The sequence below is a fragment of the Ogataea polymorpha genome (assembly GCF_001664045.1).
Source record: "Ogataea polymorpha strain NCYC 495 leu1.1 chromosome Unknown OGAPOscaffold_3, whole genome shotgun sequence".
In the NCBI taxonomy this organism is placed as follows: domain Eukaryota; kingdom Fungi; phylum Ascomycota; class Pichiomycetes; order Pichiales; family Pichiaceae; genus Ogataea; species Ogataea polymorpha.
The window spans coordinates 406,672-429,173 of NW_017264700.1; the positions used below are offsets into that span (position 1 = coordinate 406,672).

The 22,502-nt window shown below is 44.4% G+C and overlaps 15 protein-coding genes across 15 annotated transcripts; 9 read left to right on the forward strand and 6 right to left on the reverse strand.

The window, feature by feature from the left end:
• Window positions 1-114: 114 nt before the first annotated feature.
• On the forward strand, window positions 115-441 carry OGAPODRAFT_7652 (uncharacterized protein; the record flags this gene model as incomplete). The annotated part of the gene is made up of 1 exon (XM_018356190.1): window positions 115-441. One exon carries the CDS (start codon window positions 115-117, stop codon window positions 439-441), a length of 327 nt encoding a protein of 108 aa, XP_018211296.1.
• Window positions 442-530: 89 nt separating this feature from the next.
• On the reverse strand, window positions 531-1,154 carry OGAPODRAFT_16102 (uncharacterized protein). The gene has a single exon (XM_018354177.1). The coding sequence runs from the start codon at window positions 1,137-1,139 to the stop codon at window positions 546-548; it is 594 nt and encodes a 197-aa protein (XP_018211297.1). The 5' UTR covers window positions 1,140-1,154; the 3' UTR covers window positions 531-545.
• Window positions 1,155-1,336: 182 nt separating this feature from the next.
• OGAPODRAFT_82077 (uncharacterized protein) lies at window positions 1,337-1,856 on the forward strand (the record flags this gene model as incomplete). The annotated part of the gene is made up of 2 exons (XM_018356590.1): window positions 1,337-1,366; window positions 1,411-1,856. The coding sequence occupies 2 exons, from the start codon at window positions 1,337-1,339 to the stop codon at window positions 1,816-1,818; spliced, it is 438 nt and encodes a 145-aa protein (XP_018211298.1). The 3' UTR covers window positions 1,819-1,856.
• Window positions 1,857-2,019: 163 nt separating this feature from the next.
• Window positions 2,020-3,421, forward strand: OGAPODRAFT_16103 (cytosolic serine hydroxymethyltransferase). The gene has a single exon (XM_018354178.1). The coding sequence runs from the start codon at window positions 2,036-2,038 to the stop codon at window positions 3,410-3,412; it is 1,377 nt and encodes a 458-aa protein (XP_018211299.1). The 5' UTR covers window positions 2,020-2,035; the 3' UTR covers window positions 3,413-3,421.
• A 22-nt stretch (window positions 3,422-3,443) lies between these two features.
• On the reverse strand, window positions 3,444-4,574 carry OGAPODRAFT_99179 (uncharacterized protein; the record flags this gene model as incomplete). The annotated part of the gene is made up of 1 exon (XM_018358072.1): window positions 3,444-4,574. One exon carries the CDS (start codon window positions 4,572-4,574, stop codon window positions 3,444-3,446), a length of 1,131 nt encoding a protein of 376 aa, XP_018211300.1.
• Window positions 4,575-4,870: 296 nt separating this feature from the next.
• On the reverse strand, window positions 4,871-5,467 carry OGAPODRAFT_16104 (uncharacterized protein). Its single transcript, XM_018354179.1, has one exon. The coding sequence runs from the start codon at window positions 5,376-5,378 to the stop codon at window positions 4,932-4,934; it is 447 nt and encodes a 148-aa protein (XP_018211301.1). The 5' UTR covers window positions 5,379-5,467; the 3' UTR covers window positions 4,871-4,931.
• A 33-nt stretch (window positions 5,468-5,500) lies between these two features.
• OGAPODRAFT_99184 (uncharacterized protein) lies at window positions 5,501-6,461 on the reverse strand (the record flags this gene model as incomplete). The annotated part of the gene is made up of 1 exon (XM_018358073.1): window positions 5,501-6,461. The coding sequence occupies one exon, from the start codon at window positions 6,456-6,458 to the stop codon at window positions 5,553-5,555; it is 906 nt and encodes a 301-aa protein (XP_018211302.1). The 3' UTR covers window positions 5,501-5,552.
• Window positions 6,462-6,559: 98 nt separating this feature from the next.
• OGAPODRAFT_93381 (uncharacterized protein) lies at window positions 6,560-7,012 on the forward strand (the record flags this gene model as incomplete). Its single annotated transcript, XM_018357328.1, has 1 exon — window positions 6,560-7,012. The coding sequence occupies one exon, from the start codon at window positions 6,560-6,562 to the stop codon at window positions 6,977-6,979; it is 420 nt and encodes a 139-aa protein (XP_018211303.1). The 3' UTR covers window positions 6,980-7,012.
• A 27-nt stretch (window positions 7,013-7,039) lies between these two features.
• Window positions 7,040-9,014, forward strand: OGAPODRAFT_75953 (uncharacterized protein; the record flags this gene model as incomplete). Its single annotated transcript, XM_018356106.1, has 2 exons — window positions 7,040-8,865; window positions 8,933-9,014. 2 exons carry the CDS (start codon window positions 7,040-7,042, stop codon window positions 9,012-9,014), a joined length of 1,908 nt encoding a protein of 635 aa, XP_018211304.1.
• Window positions 7,064-11,258, reverse strand: OGAPODRAFT_16105 (uncharacterized protein). The gene has a single exon (XM_018354180.1). The coding sequence runs from the start codon at window positions 11,215-11,217 to the stop codon at window positions 9,124-9,126; it is 2,094 nt and encodes a 697-aa protein (XP_018211305.1). The 5' UTR covers window positions 11,218-11,258; the 3' UTR covers window positions 7,064-9,123.
• A 4,623-nt stretch (window positions 11,259-15,881) lies between these two features.
• OGAPODRAFT_16106 (uncharacterized protein) lies at window positions 15,882-17,081 on the forward strand. Its single transcript, XM_018354181.1, has 2 exons — window positions 15,882-17,006; window positions 17,039-17,081. The coding sequence occupies exon 1, from the start codon at window positions 15,938-15,940 to the stop codon at window positions 16,523-16,525; it is 588 nt and encodes a 195-aa protein (XP_018211306.1). The 5' UTR covers window positions 15,882-15,937; the 3' UTR covers window positions 16,526-17,006; window positions 17,039-17,081.
• Window positions 15,882-17,120, reverse strand: OGAPODRAFT_93384 (uncharacterized protein; the record flags this gene model as incomplete). The annotated part of the gene is made up of 2 exons (XM_018357329.1): window positions 15,882-17,006; window positions 17,039-17,120. The coding sequence occupies 2 exons, from the start codon at window positions 17,118-17,120 to the stop codon at window positions 16,522-16,524; spliced, it is 567 nt and encodes a 188-aa protein (XP_018211307.1). The 3' UTR covers window positions 15,882-16,521.
• Window positions 17,121-17,183: 63 nt separating this feature from the next.
• Window positions 17,184-19,157, forward strand: OGAPODRAFT_75955 (uncharacterized protein; the record flags this gene model as incomplete). The annotated part of the gene is made up of 1 exon (XM_018356107.1): window positions 17,184-19,157. One exon carries the CDS (start codon window positions 17,184-17,186, stop codon window positions 19,155-19,157), a length of 1,974 nt encoding a protein of 657 aa, XP_018211308.1.
• Window positions 19,158-19,291: 134 nt separating this feature from the next.
• On the forward strand, window positions 19,292-20,910 carry OGAPODRAFT_16107 (uncharacterized protein). The gene has a single exon (XM_018354182.1). It carries the CDS (start codon window positions 19,370-19,372, stop codon window positions 20,696-20,698), a length of 1,329 nt encoding a protein of 442 aa, XP_018211309.1. The 5' UTR covers window positions 19,292-19,369; the 3' UTR covers window positions 20,699-20,910.
• Window positions 20,911-21,025: 115 nt separating this feature from the next.
• OGAPODRAFT_16108 (uncharacterized protein) lies at window positions 21,026-22,501 on the forward strand. The gene has a single exon (XM_018354183.1). It carries the CDS (start codon window positions 21,071-21,073, stop codon window positions 22,241-22,243), a length of 1,173 nt encoding a protein of 390 aa, XP_018211310.1. The 5' UTR covers window positions 21,026-21,070; the 3' UTR covers window positions 22,244-22,501.
• The last annotated feature ends 1 nt before the right edge of the window (window position 22,502 follows it).

A 22,502-nucleotide genomic window follows, 5' to 3' on the forward strand; every position in this document is an offset into this window, starting at 1 on the left:
GAGGGTTAAAATCCCCAATCACGTGATAGGGCATATTATAGGAAAAATATTCACTTTTTTTTTCACCAAGGAAATAGTCTGCCCTTAGTGCTTAAATCGATTATTCCAACCAAGATGTCCACCGAATCTGCCCTTTCATACGCTGCTATCATACTTGCTGACTCGGATGTCGAAATCAACCCTGAAAACCTTTTGAAATTGACCTCTGGTGCCAACATCGAGATCGACAACATCTGGGCTTCCATCTACGCTAAGGCTCTGGATGGCCAGGATTTGAAGTCTCTCTTGACCAACTTCAACATCAGCGCCGCTCCTGCTGCAGCTGGTGCTCCAAGTGCTGCTGCTGGTGGTGCCGCTGACGCTGCTGCTGAGGAGGAGAAGGAGGCCTCCGCTGCTGAGGAGGAGGAAGACGACGACATGGGATTCGGTTTGTTTGACTAAGTATAGATAATAAACTGACTAGTGTTGAACAGAGAGTAAAAAATGTATGGGAGCTTTGGTAATTTACGCAAATTACAATGTAATACGATACTTCTTCAATTAACCTATTTCTTCTTCTCAGCCTCAGCCTCAGCCTTGTCCTTGGCTCTCTTCTCTTTGATACCCTTGTATTTCTTCTCGGATCTGGCCAGTCTCAAAGTTCTGAATGCGGTCTGCTCAGGCACAACAACAGCTCTTGGCTCGGTATCAGCAGCTGGTTGCTCAACAGGGAAAGTAGCACCGATGGAAACCTGCTCACCAGAAGGCTTGGTGTTCTTGTCGAAGATGATCAAGGAGTCCTTGTATTTCTGAAGTCTAGCAACGTTGGTCTCGAAAATCTCGGTGGATCTGTTCACTCTTCTGTGGTCGACGGAAATTCCGATGGTTCTGGCGTATTTAGGAGTCAATCCAACGGCCTTCAACTCAGCAAGAGAAAATCCCTTTCCGGCTCTGACTTTTCTGTTGTATCTGATGGTTGGGCATCTCACAGCTGGTCTAAGAGAGTCGATTGGCTTTGGTGCCAATTTAGCAGCCTTGGCAGCTCTGGCTTGTCTTCTTGACACCTTCTTGCCGGCTTGGTCCAAGTGGACTCTGACTCTCTCCTGCCAGTGCTTTCTGAAGTGGTTCTTAAGGATTGGGAGGTTCTTTGCGATAGCCATTTGTGATTAACCTTAAGATTATTTTTTGCTTCACAGGAAAATTTTCAAGTCTCTCAAAAATTGGCACCTGCACGAACAACCTGGATGGAAAAAAAGCAGTCACAATATCCAAAACGCAAACCCCGTGTAAGGGTGCCTAAAATTTTTCACACACAAAAGTTAGCGAAATAATTAGTTATTCATTCAACATTATCACCATGTCTACCCAGCCTACCAAGTCCGTTCAGGTAAGTTAAATAACACGTCTTCTGGGAGCTTGCTAACATTATAGACCTTTGGTAAGAAGAAGAACGCAACTGCTGTGGCCCACGTCAAGTCTGGAAAGGGCTTGATCAAGGTCAACGGTGTTCCAATTACCCTTGTGGAACCAGAAATCCTCAGACACAAAGTTTACGAGCCTCTGCTTATTGTCGGTCTCGACAAGTTTGCCGGCTTGGACATCAGAATTAAGGTCACCGGTGGTGGTCACGTTTCCCAAGTTTACGCTATTAGACAGGCCATTGCTAAAGGTTTGATTGCCTACACAGCCAAGTACGTCGACGAGTCAAGCAAGAACGAGCTGAAGAAGGTTTTCACCTCTTACGACAGAACCCTGTTGATTGCTGACGCTAGAAGAATGGAGCCAAAGAAGTTCGGTGGTCGTGGTGCTAGAGCCAGATTCCAGAAATCCTACCGTTAATTGGATACATGTGGTAATAAAGAAGAAACAAGTGATTGTAGAAGACGAATTCGTAACTGTAGACTTGCTCGAATGTGGCTGCTCCACCCCCACCTTTTTTTTTAAATTTATTTTGTCCTCTGCTCTTCTTTTTTCCTGTCACCTTAATTAATTATTTTTCATATTAATTATTTTAATTCTTCTTATGCCGTACGCTCTTTCCCCCTCCCACAGACAAATGGTCGAAGGCCACTTGAAGGATGTTGATCCAGAAGTTGCATCTATTATCCAGGACGAGATCGAGAGACAGAGACATTCTATAGTCCTGATTGCTTCCGAGAACTTTACTTCTACCGCTGTTTTCGACGCCTTGGGATCTCCAATGAGCAACAAGTACTCTGAGGGTTATCCAGGTGCCAGATATTACGGAGGTAATGAGCACATTGACAGAATGGAACTTTTGTGCCAAGCCAGAGCTTTGAAGGCTTTCAACCTGGATGCAGACAAATGGGGTGTTAACGTACAATCTCTTTCTGGCTCGCCAGCCAACTTACAAGTCTACCAGGCAATCATGAAGCCACATGAGAGGTTGATGGGATTGGACCTGCCGCATGGAGGTCATCTATCTCATGGCTATCAAACCGACACAAGAAAGATTTCTGCTGTTTCCACCTACTTTGAGACCATGCCATACAGAGTCGATCTGGACACCGGAATCATCGACTACGACATGCTGGAGAAGACCGCTGTTTTGTACAGACCAAAAGTTCTGGTTGCAGGAACTTCTGCCTACTGCAGGCTGATTGACTACAAGAGAATGAGAGAGATCGCTGACAAGGTTGGTGCTTACCTGGTTGTCGACATGGCTCATATTTCTGGTCTTATTGCTGCTGGTGTAATTCCATCGCCTTTTGAGTACGCCGACATTGTGACCACCACTACCCACAAGTCTTTGAGAGGACCAAGAGGTGCCATGATCTTCTTCAGAAAAGGTGTGAGATCCGTCAATCCTAAAACTGGAAAGGAGATCTACTACGACCTGGAGAATCCTATCAACTTCTCAGTCTTCCCTGGCCACCAGGGTGGTCCTCACAACCACACCATCTCTGCCTTGGCGACTGCTTTGAAGCAGGCTGCCACCCCAGAGTACAAGGAGTACCAGTTGCAAGTTTTGAAGAATGCCAAGACTTTGGAGACCGAGTTTAAAAGACTCGGCTACAAGCTTGTTTCTGACGGAACGGACTCGCACATGGTTCTGGTCAACCTGAGAGACAAGGGCATTGACGGAGCCAGAATCGAGTCTGTTTGCGAACAGATCAACATCGCCTTGAACAAGAACTCCATCCCAGGCGACAAGTCTGCCTTGGTTCCAGGTGGTGTCAGAATCGGTGCTCCAGCCATGACCAGCAGAGGTCTTTCTGAGGAGGACTTTGTTAAGATCGTTGGATATATCGATAGAGCCATTAAGATTGCCAAAGATGTGCAAAGCAGTCTTCCTATTGAGGCAAACAAGCTGAAAGACTTTAAGGCCAAGATCGGCCAAGGATCTGAAGAGATCTCCGCTTTGAAGCAGGAGATCTCTGATTGGGCTGGCCAGTTCCCATTGTCTGTTTAATAATGATAGAAAAATAAAAATATACATATTTCTATTTGGACTCTTTAAGTGCCTTAGCAATAGCTTCAAAACACTGATCTAGTTCCTGTTTCCGTTCGCCAACGGCACTGACACCCATGTGACCCACTCTGAAGTACTTGTCCTTGTAATCTTTATAGATTCCGGTAGCCAGAGTGAAGCCATTGTCTCTCACTTTGCTTAGGAACGTAGGTCCGTCGACACCGTCGGGATAATAAGCAGTGGTCAGCCCGTGAGCGGCCACGTCGCGCGAAACGGTCACCAATTTCACACCTAGAGTCTCCAAATTGTTCTTGAACTTGTCAGAAGCCTCGGCATGGGCTTTGATTCTTTCTTCCAGCGATGGAGACAAAACCTCCTTGAGAGCAACGTTGTAGGCATGAATCAGCTGAACTGCCGGGGTGGCAAAATAAGCAGGGCTGCCGTTCTCAAAGGCGCGCATGACGGGCAGCCACCGTGGAATGGACGCATAGTACGAAGCAGGCTTGTGGCCCAAGGCTTTGTCCAGGGCACGTTTCGATGCATACGAGATGGACAGACCGGATGGACAACCCAATGCCTTCTGCGAGCCAGTCAAAACAAAGTCAATTCCCCAAGCGTCGAATTCCAATTCCTCACACGCTGTGGCGCAAACGGCGTCCACCACAATCAGGGTATTTGGTGACACCTTCTTGACCAGGGCAGCAATCTCCTTGACATTCGAAAGAACCCCCGAAGAAGTATCTGTCTGGGTGATAGTGATCATGCCGTAAGACTTGGCTTTCAGTTTAGCCTCTATGGCCGGCAATTTAACCGCGTCGCCAAACACCTCGGCACCGACGATGTCGACATTGTCAGTGTAAACTTGCAGCGCCTCAGCAAAGTGCTCTGAAAAGAAGCCTGTGGACACCACAAGCACCGCGTCTGAGCACGAGACCAGGTTGGCACCAACAAGCTCCCAGCCAAGAGTGCCCGATCCCGACAGAATAAAAGGCTGGGTCTCGGGGTCGGTGGACTTGAACACCTTTCTAGTGTTCTTGAGCGCCTCCTGGAACACCTGAGTGAACTCAGGCGAGCTGTGCGACTGAGACGGAGTGGACATAGCATTCAAGACGGCATCGCTGAACTCAACAGGGCCAGGGATGAAAGTAAGCTTACGGGTCATGATAAAAGGTGGAGAGAATTTTTACCCCGGGTTTGAGTTAAATAAGCTTGGGTGCAGTCGATCGTCGAGTCGACAAGAGGCCACGCAAAAAAAACCTAGCCAAACAATTTTAGCGTGAAGGCCACGGACCGCGACCAGAGTGTGACATAGAACTGGAGACAGAGATGATCACGGACACGGAGCTAAACACTATTGCCATCACGTTTGGCATTTTCTCAATGGTGCTGATTCTGTGGTACTCGCTGATCGAAAACAACGTGAAAGCTACAGGAAAAGAAGAATAAATTACGCATTGTTCGCATTACTGGTCCATTACAACTATACCATTACAGCTTTAAACGTGTCGCCATGATGGTTTCATAGCTGCTCACCGAAAAACCCACTCAACAGCTCCTTGCTCTTTTCATAGTTATCTAGCGCATTCTTAAATGCGGCCTGAATACAACCGATCCAATCGTTCACTGTGCTCGCCTTAGCCGCAGGCTCATAATCGTCAAGATTGATCTTGTTACCGTAGTTTTGAATTCTTTCGCACTCCTGTTGCACTGTATGTAATCCCAACGCCGCGGCTGAACCCTTCAAATAGTGGCCCAACGACGCAAGACGTTTGAGATCATCCTCGGACGGGTCTTGTTTTTCAATAAGGGCCTCAATTTCCTTGAAAATGCCCGACGCCTGATCCACAAACGTTTGGACCAACGAAAGGGCAAAACCCTCCTCATCTTCGTCCATGAGCAAAAGCTCTTGGAAGATCGTCCAGTTGATCAACTCAGAGCTTTCAAGCGTTTCCTGAGTAACGGACATTATGCACTACCTGCCACTATGTTTACGAACTGAAATGTCGATCCTATCTTGGCCACGGTGTCTAGTAAATATAACGATGATATTGCTCCAAAATCAAAAAAAGAAGAGTCCGCTGCGTCGATCGGCGCGAGGCCCGCTTCAAGACATTATTTTGTCCAAGTCGCTATATAGAGTCTATTGCAGCAATTCATACAAATCGCCCAGCTTGTCGGCAAAGTACGTGGGTTGCTCATCTTTGCTAAGCTCACCCAGCGTCTCAACGGTCTCAATTCCCGTCAACACCAGCAGCGTTGACAGTCCTCCCTCTCTACCAAATTTCATATCGGTGTTCAGTCTATCACCGACCATCAGTGTTCTGCTTTTGTCTAGTTTGTGAGCTCTTTCAATTGCGTCCATCATGCCCTTACTAGGCTTTCCGCAGCTGGTAATTGGCTGCCTTCCGCTTGCACACGTCACCGACTCAACGCACGAGCCTGCTCCAGGAAGCTTCATGCCTTTGGAGGGATATGTTGAGTCGATGTTTGTAGCAATGAATGGAACTTTTGGGTCTTTGAGGTATTGCATGGTGACAGCAAGCTTGTAATAATTGAGTTTGGTATCAAGCCCAACAACCACCGCTCCGACGTCCGGATCAATCTTGTAAATCATCGACTCTGGATCGTTCATGTCTAGAAGACCGTCGTATCTAGGATCAACACCTCCTAACGATTCGTAGCCAAACAGTTTAAGCTCATCGACAATACCGGATCCCCCCAAAACCCAAACCTTCTTGTTTTTTGGGAGCTGCAAAATACTGTCCACATACACTGCCGTGGCATAGGAGCTGCCAAAAATCTCCTCTGTAGTGGCGACAATGCCAAACTTCTCAAATTTCTTGACGTAGTCGGCTCTCGATTTGGAGGAGTTGTTGGTCACAAAGATCACCTTCTTGCTCTTGGAACGTAAGAGGTCCAATGTCTCAGCAACATTGGGCAGCAAATGATCGCCGAGCCACAAAACACCATCACAATCAAACAGAAACGTGTCGTATTTGGACAGAAGGTCTTCAACCTGTGATTTGGATGCGATCTTTATAGACATGCCGGATGATAGAAGAGCGAAAGATTTAAGATATATCTTGGGCGATCGACGCGAAGCGTCCCCACGATAATTATTTTTCCCCTAATATATATTTCCCCTCAATGGCTACCCAAGATCTTCCTCCTGTTGGGGGGTACGAGAAGATCCAGTGGAAGAGAAACCTGCCTTCAAGAGGGTTTAGACCACTTGTCTGGTTTGGATTGCTGGTTGCTACCACGTCGTATGGCTTCTATAAGGTCATCCAAGGCAACAGGGAGAACGTGGAGCTGAAAAGAGAAAAATTATGGTCTCGTATACATCTAATGCCTCTTTTACAAGCTGAGCAGGACAGAGACATCGTCCGCAGAACTATCGCATACTATAATAGAGAGGCAGAGATCATGAAGGACGTTCCTTGGTGGGAAGTTAAGTCCACTTACTCTAACCAGAAAGACTTCCACCCTCCACATACAGTGCTTGTGGGCAAACAACTTGATAAAGACTCATCGATTTTCAATCAAACCACTAGGGACAGAAAATAATTAGCTTGTTCCTATATATCACATATATTTATTTGCAATATTTATTTATTTTATTTTGTTATGCCCTCCTTGATACCAGTACTCATATTATTGTGTTCCAGAACGCTCGAGGCCTTTTACGGCATCATATCCGATTGCGATGAGGTGTTCAACTATTGGGAGCCTTTGAATCTGCTTACGAGGCTTTTTGGGAAGCAAACGTGGGAATATTCGCCCGAATATGCTATCCGGTCGTACGCTTACCTTCTTTCCTTCACCATTTTCAATAAGCCGCTGAGGATTATTGCAGCATTGGTACCAAGTGTGCAGATTCCACCATATTTACAATTTTATCTTGTGAGGCTTGCCATTGCCCTTTCCACAGCATCTGCCGAGATACATTTGGCAAACACTCTGGCATACGTTTCGCCTGATGTGTCCAATTGGTTTCTGATCTTGCAAGCAGTGAATCCTGGTATGTCCCACGCATCTATAAGTCTTCTACCCAGCTCGTTCGGCATGATTTTCACGCTTCTGGCTACCGCCTCAATAGTCAACTATTTGAAATATGACAGGTTTATCTTGAAGATTCAAAACAACATTAACGAAAAGCTGCGATCTTTGATCAAGACAAAGGCTCCAGAATATGACGAGAGTCTCAAGCTACTGAATCACATGTATACGGAATCTATGATCGCAAGAAAGAGACATTTCACTATGGCAATTCTTTTCTTCGTGGTTGGAGGTCTTGTAGGATGGCCATTTTGCTTTGCCCTGGTCGTTCCTTTTGGCCTCTACGTTTCATTCGCACTCATATCCAGAAGGTCGTACTCCCAGTTACTCACTTTCGGTGCTCTAGGGTTTGCTGCAATCTTATTTATCTCTATTGTCATCCTGCAAATCGATACTTTGTTCTACAGAGAAACCACTTTTGTCCCATTGAACATTGTGCTGTACAATGTACTCCACTCGGATGAAAAGACAGGTCCCAACATATTCGGAACTGAACCATTGACTTACTACGTCCACAACCTCCTACTTAACTTTAATCTCGTGCTGCCTTTGGCCGTGTTGGGACTTTTGTCGCCAGTCGCATTCGAGAAATTTAACCTGAAGCAGATAAAGACAGTGCAGACCCCCATTATTCTGTGGTGTGCCATTTTCTTTTCACAGCCCCACAAAGAAGAACGCTTCCTCTACCCAATTTATCCTTTGGTCACACTATCTGCCTCGTTCTTCATTTCTCAAATCACCCAAATATTCGGCAAGACGTACTTTTTCGCTAGAGCCTACACTTTCCTGTGCAAAATCGTCTTGTTCGCTACCATTTTCTCTGTTTCAGTTTTGCGAATTGTGTCCCTGGTGTCAAATTATAGCTCACCCCTAACGGTCTTCCGATATCTGCCTGCATCAAATACCGATGTCCCAGAAAATGTCTGCATAGGCAGAGAATGGTATCACTACCCTTCCTCATTTTTCTTGCATCCTAACCAGCGGCTGAGATTTGTTGAAAGCGGGTTTAGGGGCATGCTCCCAGGTGACTTTGTGGAGCCAACATCCAATTCCTGGGCGGCCCTATTCATTGCTACGTCAACAAAGCGCCAGGGATTTAACAATGAAAATCGGTACAATCCAGATTTGGTTATTCCATTAAGCGAATGCGATTACTACATTGATCTAGATATGCCTGTCAACCCAGAAATGGGTGAGATTCAAGTGTTTGAAAAAGCCAAGACGGCTGAAGACTGGGAGCTTCTTGTATGTGACAAATTCCTAGACACGGAAAACAGTTATGGTATCGACAAGATCCTTTATATCCCAGATAGAGAAATTACTATTATCACTGAGCGGTTGGACTCATTATACAACAGAGCTCAAGGCCATCATCATGTGCAAAAACTTCTGTCGTGGGTGCAGAAGAGATACATCCTTATCAGCAGCTTACTAGGGTCCAAATACGAAACCTTGAAACAGCACCCCTACGCACAGAAGATTTTCAACCACCAAGTGGTCGTCTCTTTACAGTCACTGGCAGGGCAACTCAAGCATTGGATAATCAAAAACGCTTCAGAGTTGGAAATACCACAGCCTGTGATTGAGTTTTTCACCAACGGACAGCTACAATACCACCAACTGTGTCTGGCAAAACACAAATAACTCATCTATTAACCAAAGGTTTTCAACTTAATGTGTGAAAACTTCTCTAATACCGTTTCCGTCTCAGTCTCTGGAGCGGTTGCTAGTTTCACCAGTCTTTCAAGGTTCTGTTTTTGGTCTTCGGAACACGAATCCACAAATGACTTAAAGTGAGCTGGCGAATGTTGAATGAGATCAAGAAGTTTGTGGTGCAAATAGTTCTCGTATCGCCGTGAAGTGAATTCATCGAACCAGAGAATGATCGGAACGCATATCTTGAGGCATCCCTCGATTTTGTCCGACGAGACAGATCTAGTCAGCACAATTAATATCTCGAGAATGAGCCTTGGCTCTTTCAGCTTCGACTGGTACACCTGATCCACGAGCCGAGGAATTAGTTTTTCCAGGATGAGACCGGTCTTCTCATTATTCTTAATCAGCGTTTTGATCGCCTGTATAGAAATCGTATTCAGGCTGGTTTCTTCGGAAAGCAAGCCATTAATGATGAATTCTGAGACCTTCCCTGCTTCTTCCTCCGTTAAGTGCAATTCTTCGGTTGTAGTGATCACGATAAAAACCGTGAGAATCGAATTTTTGTTGCTAACGTTCAAATGTTTCCAGATGGACTGGAAAAAGCGAGACGTGGTGGAATTTCTAGAGTCGATATGTGCAAGACTGGAAATGACCCTCTTGAGAGTTGGAAGCAGAATTGCAATGATATCTGAATTATTAAGCTCGTAAACCAGAGTGAATGCAAAAAGGAAACAAGTGAGCAAATCCAGCTGTATGACTTCAGGAAGATATGCAATCATATTCAACGACAGATCAAATGCCTTCTTCAAAAGAATTAGATCGTGGCTCTCAATTGCTTTGAGCGGAGTTCTTCCTAACTCCCGGTCTCTGATAAAAGGAAGGACTTGAACAATAGCCAACATGTTAATCCTGAGGAGCTCAAAAAGTTTGTCCACATCGCTATGAAGCTCTTCCGGACTCTTGGCGTTCGAAGAAGTCTTGAAATAAGACTCGAAGACCCCAGATGCCAACTCCAGTATCTTTAACTTGAACGAAGGATCAGAAATCATAACGAGCCTGTCTAGCAGATCAATGAATTCGACAAAAATTGAATCATCAAAAACCAGTTGTAATCCTGATTTGAGTTTCAATATTCCTGCCAAAGCTTCCAAAACACGGAAATCGTGTGCTGTCATAGCCTGTTTTGTCTTGGATGAGATCTTGATCAAGTGCTCAATGCATTGACCAAAAAGGACCAAGAAAAAGTTGGATCCATCATCACGTAAAAGCTCATTCAGATGCGCAGAGTTTTCGTTTGCAATCACACCAATGACCTCAACAAAGTCCACCCAGCACTGTTCATATGTATTGATGTCCACATCGTCGGAATTGGTAATCAAAAACTGGCTGCCGTACTTCATCATCGCGAAATCGCGCAGCGAATACAACCAGAGAGGTGTAAGAATGTTTATGTACTTGTCCACCAACTGGCTTGTATCTGAATCACCCGCGGCATTCACCTTGATTTTTGACCACGCTTGTAGAATGTACACCAACAGTTTGTTTTGAGATTTGGTTGTGAGAACAGAGACCTCACCAATCTTCAAATGTTTAGGTGCTCCATTGGACATCTCATTGCCGGAGCCCTTTGCGTGAGCAAACTCTTCTAAAGATGTGGTCAAAACATTGACGATACGCTGCATTCGACTCACTTGGCCAATATTACTGCTCAGCAGTTTGGAAGCCAAAACAACAGCAGTACATGCAAGTTCGATGTTAGAATCTTTGCTGAACGCCGGAACAATAGCCGTCGTGATTTGGGCGGACTGCTGTCCAAGCAAAGAGACCTCTGGGTACAGGGGGTCACTCATGTTGCCATAAATGTCAATGATATGCCCTATGAGTTCCAAAGAGGAGATTCGAAGTTGAATCAGACTCGAGGTCGAGCAAATAAAAGCAATCTCAACAAGCTCAGATATCTTGGTGGAGATGTATTTTTGCAGTCTAGAGTCTTCTCTTGCACTTGCAACAACAACAGTGAGCAGTTGAAGAATATATTTTTTGAATTTCCATTTTGTTGTCTCATTTTCTAGTACCATCGACTGGACCATCGCGGCATGCACCGGGGGCTGCCTGACCTCCTTTCTTGAAGAGTCTGTAGTGTCTTCGCGCTTAATAGACGACTCATCTTCAGAATGAGCAAAACTTTCACCTTCTTCATCCATCTCTAAGTCTGAATGCTCAGGTTTCGGGGTGGGAGCAGGCACTGGGGTGCTTGATTTTGATTTAGTCTTTGGTTTGACAGAAACAGGCTTCTTGAATCTCATAGGATTAAAAAGAGCACCGGAATGGTTGATTCTCTCTCTGTACTTGGAGAGTAACGGCTCATAGAGCACATGTTTGCTCACATTGAATAGCTTCACAAGTTTTTCAAACCACTGCACCTTCTCTGCAGCCGAGGAAAACTCCAAAAGGTTGTTAAACACCTCTTTGACTGTGGAGCTATCAGCATACTCCAAAGAAATCCACAAGAATTGCTCCATCTCGGTATCAATGCTATTGCCTAGCTTCAACAACTGGTTATATGACTCCAATGCGAGCCTCCAGTTAACATCACTGGTTGTGACAGGGTATATCTCCGTCGAATCCTCGCTAGCAATGTAATGTCCATCAGAGACACCCACTTTGATGTTGTTGATGATTGAAAATTTCGCAAAATTGATGTAGGTTTCCATCGAAATAAGTGAATTGTCAAAAATCAACAGTTCCTCCAAAGCCTTGAGCATCTCCCTCGATATTGCTTCAACCTCCTTCTTCTCGAGACTGATCAGTCCGAAAAGTATGTTTTTGAGTTTTTGCTTTTGTGAGATCTCCCAGAGTCCAATGGTAGGGCCTGAGCTATTGATAACCACACGAGCTAGTCTGGCCAACAGGACATCAGAGTTTTGGCCTGCATGGTAATTCAAGTTCGAGGACACAGTGATAGGCGAGCTAAATCCAAATTCATCAGAGTTCAGTACGTTCTCCATTGCCGCAAGTACATTAGTTAGCAAGGGCCCAATAAGTTCAATTTGTCGCTGACTGGAAATAACAGTTGTGAGTGAATCTAATGCAGATGCATGAACCAGCGGGTGAGGATCCAATACCAAGGTCAAAAGTACGCTGAAGATGTTCGTGGTGTTCATCAGATTGGAGTATTCAGAGATTTTGGACAACGTGAGCGAGTCGAACGAGCGTGAGTTGGGTTCTGCATTTTCCACAATCGATTTGATGAAAATAGCAATCTGATCTGCCAACATACCGTCCTTTGATGCTGTCAACGAACAAATAAGGCCTATCGCGTCCGAGTTAAGTTCTGCGAGTCCAACAAAGTTGGAATATTCAGCGTGAATTCTTTTCAAGAGATCGATCAGCAGCACGCTTACAGAATTGGAAAACTCCATCTTCGAATGCGAAGCTGACTGCTTGAAAGATTCATTGTGGTTATGCATATAGCTGACAATGCTATGAATAGAGACACAAACATTTTGCACAGTGATGTTGGAAGCGTGTCCCGAATTGGGGAACAGAATTTCTTGCATGTTCTCCAAGATCGAAATTTGCACCTTGCTAGAAAGAAAACCAAACGAAAGAGCTAAAATCTCCACAGAAATATCCACGAGCATCGTGTCGAGGTCAGGTGGCAATAATGAGAAGTCGGTGTATCCATAACATTTTGAGCCTTGATATAGATACATCAGATAATCGTTTAGGAAGGACGATTGGTCAATACCAGCTGAATCAAACACGGTCAACGGTGCCAAATGACTTTTGATTCTGTTTGACTCAACTGTGTACAGACTTTGGAATGGTAGTTCGTCGATGGTTTTGATCTCATCTGATGGTTTCTGTTTACGCAGAGTGGTCGACTTGACCAATAGCTCATCAACCTTGAAAGTATTGAGTTTTTTGGTCTTGAAACCTGATTTGCAGATGTTCTCCACCACGTCCAACAAAAGGCTAGAGTTAGAGTCAGATTTAGGGAGGAAGGGTTGTAGCTTAATGTGATTTTGATAAACACGAAGCTTATGAAGCTTAATGGTTCTCTCGAGCATTGGTGGCACAGACAGGCTAGAAACCTGCATCTTCAGGTTTGAGATAAACACAAAACTTTTGTTAATGATCTGGTTGAGTGATATGGCAATCTCGGGCGTCAGCAAGCTTGACTTTGATGAGCTGTCAATGGAGGAGCTAGTTGACGACAAATAGTTAGTATAGCTCAGAAGACACACCAATGATTGATTTTTGATCTCTACCAGCTTCATTATCTCGTTCAAATTCGTAATCTTAGTGAATCCATCAACGGTTGATGTTTGAACAAAGTCAGAAGGCATGGAATGGGTGAGAAGGTTTTTCCAGATTGTAAGAAATTGCGAGCTTTCCAAAAGGAAGAAATTACTTCCCGAACTGCCATCGTTCTCAGTAGCGTAATTGAAAAGGCCCATAAGTATGATCCAACTGACAAGCTGTTTTTCGTAATTGACGTTGGAGACATAGTTTCCCGAACCTGATCCAAAAAGATTACCCATAATGACGGTTGAGTTGAACTTTTTCAAAAAGTTGGTTGACATGGAAAATACTTGAAGAACAAAGTCTGCATTGATGTGCTCTTTCGGGCAGGTGGAGAGAATCGAAGCAATCAGGAATGCAAGGCCATGGTTCTCGTTGAATAAGAAGTTCATGTCTCCTTTACCCTCGTTAAAAGATGCCAAAAGAGTGGATAATGATTCGTTCAGGATATTGAAGGAAAGTTCGGGCTTGATAGAAATAAGCCTTGTGATTGAGTCCACCGCAACAACTCTAATCTTGAAGTTTTTATGTTTGCAAAGCTCAAACAATGTACTGCATAGCTGTGATGCAAACGAGTCATGAGAGTCAGAAATACCATCTTGCTGAGAAAGAACATATTCGTCAAGCTGATCAATAAGCAACTGAGATAGTTGGAGAAGGGAGAGCACGTAATATTGATTGTCGACGTCGTGGTCTGGGGCAGGAACAGCCTCGATCAGGGAAGGAAACTTAACCACCTTGCTTTCGGATGTACTTCCGTACACAATTTTCGAGAGAATAATGAGTCTATTAATGTCCGAGTCTACCTCTCTCAGGAAAAAGGAGTAAAGAGAGTCAATTTGATTCAGGATCTCCATTGGATTGTCGAAATCATCAGTGATTTTGAAAAATCTGTCATCTTTTGAGGGTTTTAGCTGATTGACGGACATGCCTTTGCCGAATACGTGATAATAAATGATATTCAACGTGTCGAGGAATTTGAGACTCATGTAATTAATGCCATTTTTGTAGCCCATGCGAACGCTATTTGTGGTGTAGTACAGATTCATTTTCGACATCAACAGAACTATAGCTTCAACAAGACCGGCGCGGATCTCTTGGGTGTGCGACACTTTTGTATAATTGGCAATTAAGTAACTTAAAGTGTACTCAAAACACTTTTCCTCCTCACCGAGGTTTACACCGAAAACAATGACATTGAAGACAAGAAGATCAGCTATGCTTTTTGATATCACAGTTCGAAGCTTGTGTTCTTGTGTGGACAGGGCCGCTGTTAAATCGTTCAAATAAGGCGTAATGAATGTGAGGTAACTGGTGACGGAAGGAGTGCTTTTTCTGCTTATGATGGAGAGTACATATCTGTCCGATTTCAACAAGTGGACCAAGATGTTATATGCATACGATACACTAAGGAGTGGGTAAATGTATGTGTGAGAAGAGTTTTTCTGTGTAAGATATTTGGTAAGCTTCAAGAGTCTTCCCAATAGCTTATCGTCCAAGGTATTGGAGCTGTTGTCATTCCTCAAGATAACATCCAAAACCTGCACCATATCTGTAAAATAATTTGCCTTGAAGATCCCGGAATCGATTGCAGTATTGTAGTTGTCATGGCATTTGGTGAGGTATTTGTAAATGGTTGTCAGCAGCAGGTTTTTGTATGAATTGAGGAATCCGCCAAATTGCGCGAAAGTTAACTGTAAAAAAGCCAATGCCATGTGTTTCAGCGAAGAGTACCATGTTGACTTGATTGACAGCTTTTTGAAGTCTACTAATATATTGACCATTTTATTAGTGACATCAATTAGTTTGATGTTGAACCTGTCGTGTGCATTTTTTAGCATCTGTGACAATATCAATGTGTAAGTCTTCGCTAAAAGCGTGTTAACCCATGTAGATAGATGATAAACTTCGGGAACATCATTAAAGGTGTTTGTGAAGTGATCGATCAACAGATCCAACTGATTGCTCGCAAATGTCAAACTTGGATTGTCCAAGTTCTCGGACTCCAAATAGGTATGGAGATTGGTCAAATATGTTGCAATGCCCGCCTGAACATTCTGACCAGACTCCTTGTCATTATTTTGCAACAGAGTTGGCTGCAATTGGGTGAAAGCAAACTTGTCCATAATCTATCTGATGGTCAACTTTACGTGGAACAAAGAGAAATGTAAACCCAGGAAAATATTTTATTATTTTCTTGTGCATCTCAACATGGTTCTCTCAACAGCTGAAAAATCGTACATTTACGATTCGCTAGCTGGCGAAAACGCAACCAGAACAGACTCCAGGAGAACCAACGAATTCCGACCTTTGAAAGCTGTATGCTCGTTTGTGCCTAATTGTAATGGCTCTTCTAGAGTGTACAACCCGGATGGAATAGAATGCATTACCAGTGTGAAAGCAAAAGTTATCAGAACAAAAGACATATCCGAGTTAATAAACGTCGACGTTGATGTCGAGGGTCAGCGAGATAACTCGACCCTATGTCTGACTTTATCAGCAATGATACAGCGTGCGTTAGTCAACAATTTTGATTTTGAAGTGCTTCGACTGACAGATAAATATTATTTCCAACTATATGTGGACATACTCGTTCTTTCTGTTCCAGGAGACTTCAAGAACTCATCATACACGCTGTACTCGCTTCTCTCTCTCATCTCTATGGGTACGTATCTGGCTTTGAAGTCTGCCAAACTGCCGTTACTCACATCGACCACCAACGATCGCGAGATTGAGGAAGAGCCTTCATTCGCAGACGATTGGGAGCTTGCCACAGATCTGATACCTATAGACTCGAAATTTCAACCAATGCTGATATTCGTCGTTGGGTTGGTTGGATCGAACGTTCTGGTCGATCCCTCTTTGGATGAGGAAGAAGTACTAGAAAGCGGTCTATGCATAGGGTACTGCCAAGGGAATATTGTTGCTCCAATTCAATCGGTGGCACTGTCCACAGCAGACGGAAAGGCATTCAATCGCAAAACTCTCATTAAGGCGCTCGAGACGGTGAAGCAAATTGGCCAGCCTGTGGTAGAAGCCCTAGAAAGTATTCTCAGTACCGATGTGGATGAACACGGAAGTTTCTTTTAACCCTCCGGTTTCAAGGATTTTTCGCTGCGAGACAGCGCTTCATTCGCATCATTCAGCACCTCTGCCTCCTGCTTGACCCGTTTCATCCAACGTTCGATCAAGGACTCGTTCTCTTGCTTCAATTTAGCCATCCTGTCATTCAGCAAGTTATTTTCGATGTTCAACGATAGTATATCATCATTTAATGACTCTAGATTCTGGAACTTAATTTTGCTCTCTTCTTGCAGCCGCAGATGGCGCTCCTGTAGTTTCTTGTATCCATCTGTCAATATATTGAGATTATTTTTGACAGTACTCAACTCTTTGACCAGCTCTTTATTCTTCGCAGTTTCGTGCTTCAAGCTGTCTTCTGCCAAGTCCAGTTTCTGTTTCAGTTGGTCGATCTCTCCCAGCAGGTCCAACACTGTTTTCTTGCTATCATCACGCTGTACCGTATCTAATTGTCGTTCCAGCGACGCAATTCTGGTACTTAAAAATTGAACTAGATGTCAGTAATCAAATCTCTATACTCACATGACAAAAACACGTCTTTCTGGGTCTCCATTGACTTATCTCGCTGTGCCAGTTTTGCCAGTAAATCATTTTTCCAGGACATGAGAAACAAAAGTTAAAACAAATAAGAATCTATTAGCACCAAATTTATCTTATCCCACAAATTATGGGAAAACCCGAATCTCCCCAGAAATCATCAGTGGAGAGGTCACAATCGACAAATTCGATATCATCGCTGCTCAAAAATCGTTTTAAAAAGAACCAACAAGATGATAACAAGCAATTGAAGAGCCCACAGACAGATATAGCAGAGACACCAGAACAAGATGGCAATAATTCTCAGACCACTGAGGAGCAAGACCTGACTCTCGAGCAGTACCGTAGCCAAATAAAAGAACAATCGGGAACCTCCCAAGAAGACCTTAGCCACGCGCAGGACGGGTTTCTCAACAGATGGGGGTTATGGGGCCAAGAGCAACAGTCGTCTTGGTCTAGCTGGATAGGAACTTTTGGACGACAGACAGCAACGCAATCACACACTAATGCTGCCAGTAATGTGGCTGAGAGTGAAGTGCGCGGATGGTGGGGGTGGCCATGGTCGGCAGCTGCGAACGAGAATTCGAAAGATCAGGCATCGTTGCGAACGCGCGAGGATGAACGAGTGAAAGCAGCAGTCGACCAGTTATCTGTTTTGGGGCCACAAATACAGCGAACAACATCATGGGCTTTCGAGACTCATTATGGGAACAAGGGAGGTGAACTGAGCATTTTCGGTACAGCGACTTCAAATTCGCCTGTTCATTGTGAATCGCTACCAAAAACCCAGTATGAAAACCAAGAAGCTTCAATCGACAAGCTAGAAGAGACATTCTCTGATGTGGTACCAGATGTAAGCTACAATTACCGCGATTTAACTAGGAGGACCAAACTGCGACTTCTCCTATCAAAGATATGCCCCGTTCCATTGGTACCTCCAGAAATGCACCTGTATCACGACCCGACATTCAACGAGCCCTTGTTGGGAAAGACAGAGACCAAAAAGGCTCTTATAATATCTATTCATGGATTCCTTCCTTTCAAAATGATTAAATCGCTTATCGGACAGCCTACAGGATCAGCTACTATAATGACAGAAAAAATCACGGATTGCTTGCGAGAATGGGGAAGAAATCACGGCGTCAACATGGATATAGAAACAATATCGATGGATGGCTCGGGAAGAATCCTCGAAAGGGTCAACAGCTGTCTATTTTTGCTGCTAGATAATTGGTTAGACTCGATTTTGAACTGCGATTATCTATTTGTTGCATCGCACTCTCAAACAGTACCCGTGGCAATACATGTGATATCGCGATTGATAACGGCAGGCTACATTGACAACATTGAAAAGGCAGGATTAATAAATATTTCAGGGGTGTGTCTTGGTCCTTACAAAGGGCTCGACTCGAAGCTTTCCGTCAGAGCCTACACTCCTTTCGAAAATGACGTTTTGATGGAACTCTTTGATTTCCAAGACGACGGAACCGTCCAAAGCAAAGAACTCGCTCGACATATCGAGATCCTTTTGCGCAAAAATGTCAAGCTGACTTTTGTTGGCTCAATGGATGACCAATTTGTTCCGCTCTATTCATCTATGTGTGCTCATCTCAATCATCCCAACATTTATAGATGCGTTTACCTGAAAAACAACACCCCTGAATTTTTGAGGCAGCTTGTGACACTGGTGATGATTGTACGAAATTTGAACTACGACGATCACGAATTGCTAGTCGAAATTAATAGCTATTTACAGGGCACTTTGGGAGCAGGAAGTCATGGCAATATTATAACTAATAAAAACGTTTACCGGGTGGGTATCGCAAATATTCTAGAAACCTCAAACCCTGTCGCTCATCACCGTCTAAACGTGAAACCTATCAACGTCAAGAAATTCTGCTTCAACCAATATCATCTCCCCTGGTGTTTGCGAGGATTTTTGCAAGAAGTGTTGAAATTGCGCAATTTCCCCACCAGGGAGCTATTGCAAAATTTGTTTGACGCCTACAGACAATGGGACCCCCAGTCAAAACAGCACAAAGACCTCAAGTATACTATCGAAGTTTTAGGTAAGTCGCCTATTGGGGAACTTTGTATGGATTAATATATGCTTTCTGTAGGATTAGAAGCACACCCTAACACCAATACCTGATACAGTAATTTGCAAGGAAAAAATAAAGAAATCGAATTTATGTATTGAATAAATTAGTCAACAAGTCTTTGGGTACTCTAAGAATATCGATACAGGTTATTTATTGCACGGAAATCACAGGAGTCTCAGAATCAGATCATAAGGCGTGATTTTCATTGTTAGTCATGGCTTTTCCCAGCATTTCAGGCACGAGTTCAGGCAGATCGTCCATCAGTCTTGAAAACCCTCGTTCGACTCAGGTCAGACGTAAGCCAAGTGTGGGAAACGTGTTTTCTAGCATTGTGAACACAGTCCGTACCTCTGTGATCAACAGCACAAATATAAACTCACATCCGACCGCGGAAGAGTCGCCAAATCCGACACGGGCGGCTTCTGCTGGACAATCTTCTATTTCCCTGCCTTCGTTGTCTGCCGATGATAGCTCTGGTCCCAACTCCGAACGCTACGAACAGGACCAGACGCAACACAACCAGCACAATCGGTTTGATCGCCACCTTTACAACCTTAACATAGCGAATAGTCCTACGGTGGCCAATTTGAGTGCCTACGTTGAGAACTCGCAAACGCGGCCAACGTTGGAAGCGCCTGTTCCAGTTACTAGGTTACGCGAGACAAATAGTGCTCCACCAGAGAGTCCTTCAACCGACCCACCGGCAAATTTGAGCGCAATAACGTCGGAGGCTGTTGAGGGGGACAGTGATATCAATATGGAAGATCTGGCAGATTCCATGAGCGAAGGTATCACAACACCTCTCGATGCCCATGGGGCAGAGATGGAGGCGCCTAAATGCGACGAGAATGGATACTACGCGATTCGTCTCACACCATTCATCGACCATTCGTCATCGACACCGTTTATGTATTTTGGGCCTCTAATTCGCAAAATCAAGCCTGGAATGTCGATTATGGTGGGGAGATACACAGAAAAATGCAAAAGTGCCGCTACAGCTCCACAAGGTTCCTCAGCAGCTGTAGTTTTCAAGAGCAAGGTTGTGTCGCGGCAGCATGCTGAGATATCTGTCGACCACAATGGTACTTGGTATTTAAAGGACGTGTGCTCTTCGTCAGGTACATTTCTGAACCATGTCAGGCTCTCTCCAGCAAATACGGAAAGCAGGAAGTACGTTCTAAAGGACTCGGACATATTGCAATTGGGAATGGACTACCGAGGAGGATCGGAAGATATCTATCGATGCGTCAAAGTGACGGTGGAGCTGAACTCTTCATGGTGCAGGAGAACGCAGAAATTTAATGAGGAAGCACACGAACGCCTAAAAAAACTCACGCTTATGACATCAGAAGAAGAGGTCTCACCATGTGCCATATGCTTGAGTGCCATCAAACCGTGTCAAGCGGTTTTTGTCTCCAGCTGTTCGCATTCGTGGCACTACAAATGCATCAGGCCAATCGTGGTCAAGACATACCCCCAATTTTTGTGCCCAAATTGTAAAGCAGTCTGCGATATGGAAGCCGATTTTGACGAGGACGAATAAACGTGGAGGAAAAGCCAAATTGTTGCGGCCACGTACACGCATCACTGGAATATGCACACAAGTTTGTACTTCCGACGAACATTGCAGATACGGAAGTGTTGAGTGTAGCGTAATTGTCGGGCAGCGAATAATTTTGTCCCAATCAGGTTCGCGAAATGTCCGAAATAATAGCTTTGAGACCTCGCACTGCATAATTTCAGCACCTTTTATCTAAAAAATCTATCACATTGTCCTTTTTTTTTTTTCGGTATTTTTAGCACCTCCCTCCTATAAAAGGCCTTCGTATCCTCTCAAAAAAAACCGCTTCACTGCGAACGGTTTATACTCTCTCCCCCGTTCCAAAATAAACAAAATAGTTGATAATTCCTATCAATGGCAAACAGAGTTTTTACGGTCCAAATCTTCTTCATTGTTTTGAGAGAGACTTTGGAAGCCGTTATCGTCGTTGCGGTTCTTCTTGCTTTCTTGAAACAGAGCTTGGGAGCTCGGAGTCCTGCTGTGCACAAACAGCTTCGGAAACAAGTTTGGTGGGGTGCAGGTCTGGGTGTTCTTATCTGTTTGATCCTGGGAGGTGCATTTATTGGTGCATACTATTCTCTAGACAACGATATTTGGTCCAAATCTGAAGACTTATGGGAAGGTATTTTCTCCCTTATCGCCACTGTCCTCATTTCTTTTATGGGTATTGCCATGCTGAGAGTCAACAAGATGCAGGCTAAGTGGAGAGTCAAAATTGCCAGGGCCTTAGTGACACCACCTGCCAGCAAGGCCGAACGGTTCAAATTCGGCTACCTCGTCAAAAAATACTCCATGTTTATTCTTCCATTCATCACATGTTTGAGAGAAGGTCTAGAAGCCGTTGTTTTTGTTGGCGGTGTCACTATGACTTCCCCAGCTTCTTCATTTCCGTTGCCAGTTGTTTGTGGTTTGATCGCTGGTATCGCTGTCGGTGTCTTCCTGTTCTATGGAGGTTCCACGGTTTCACTGCAACTATTCTTGTGCATCTCTACTGCTATCCTGTATCTGATTGCTGCTGGTCTATTTTCTAGAGCAGTCTGGTACTTCGAGACCTACATCTTCAATCAACAGACTGGTGGTGATGCCTCCGAGAACGGTTCCGGTCCAGGTACTTATAACATCAAGAAGTCTGTTTGGCACGTGAACTGCTGCAACCCAGAGACAGATAACGGTTGGGATGTTTTCAACTCTTTGCTCGGATGGCAGAACTCTGCCACCTACGGTTCCGTTTTGTCGTACAACATCTACTGGATTGCAGTCATTGTGACCTTGCTTTTGATGTATTACGAGGAAAGACACGGCCACCTTCCATTCACGAAAAACCTGACCCTCAGAAAGTTGAACCCAATGTGGCACATCAAGAAGAAGGGTAAGAACGAGTTGTCTGCCGAGGAAGAGGCCCGTCTTTTCAAGGAAGCCAATAGGAAGCTTGTTGAGCAAGCGCAGAATTTTGGCGAATCGAGCGAATTAGGGGCTGCCAAAGTTGAGAAGGTCACTGCCGATGATGAAGCAACTGCTTTGAAATAAGGGCAGACCGAAAATAAGACTGGCTATGTGAGATCATCGAACACACACACACACACTCCTGATGATTGATCAGAACCGGTCGCGTTGGAGGTGCTGCTCATTTCTTTTAATATTACACACACACAGGGGAACTAGAATGGGGGAGAGAGTCCGTTCAATGGCCCTTGATGGAAAATCACACACACACACACACCGTATCTTTCAGTCAGTCAAACTTTCCTTGAAGTTTTTGAGATTTGACGTTATGGTATCTGATTTG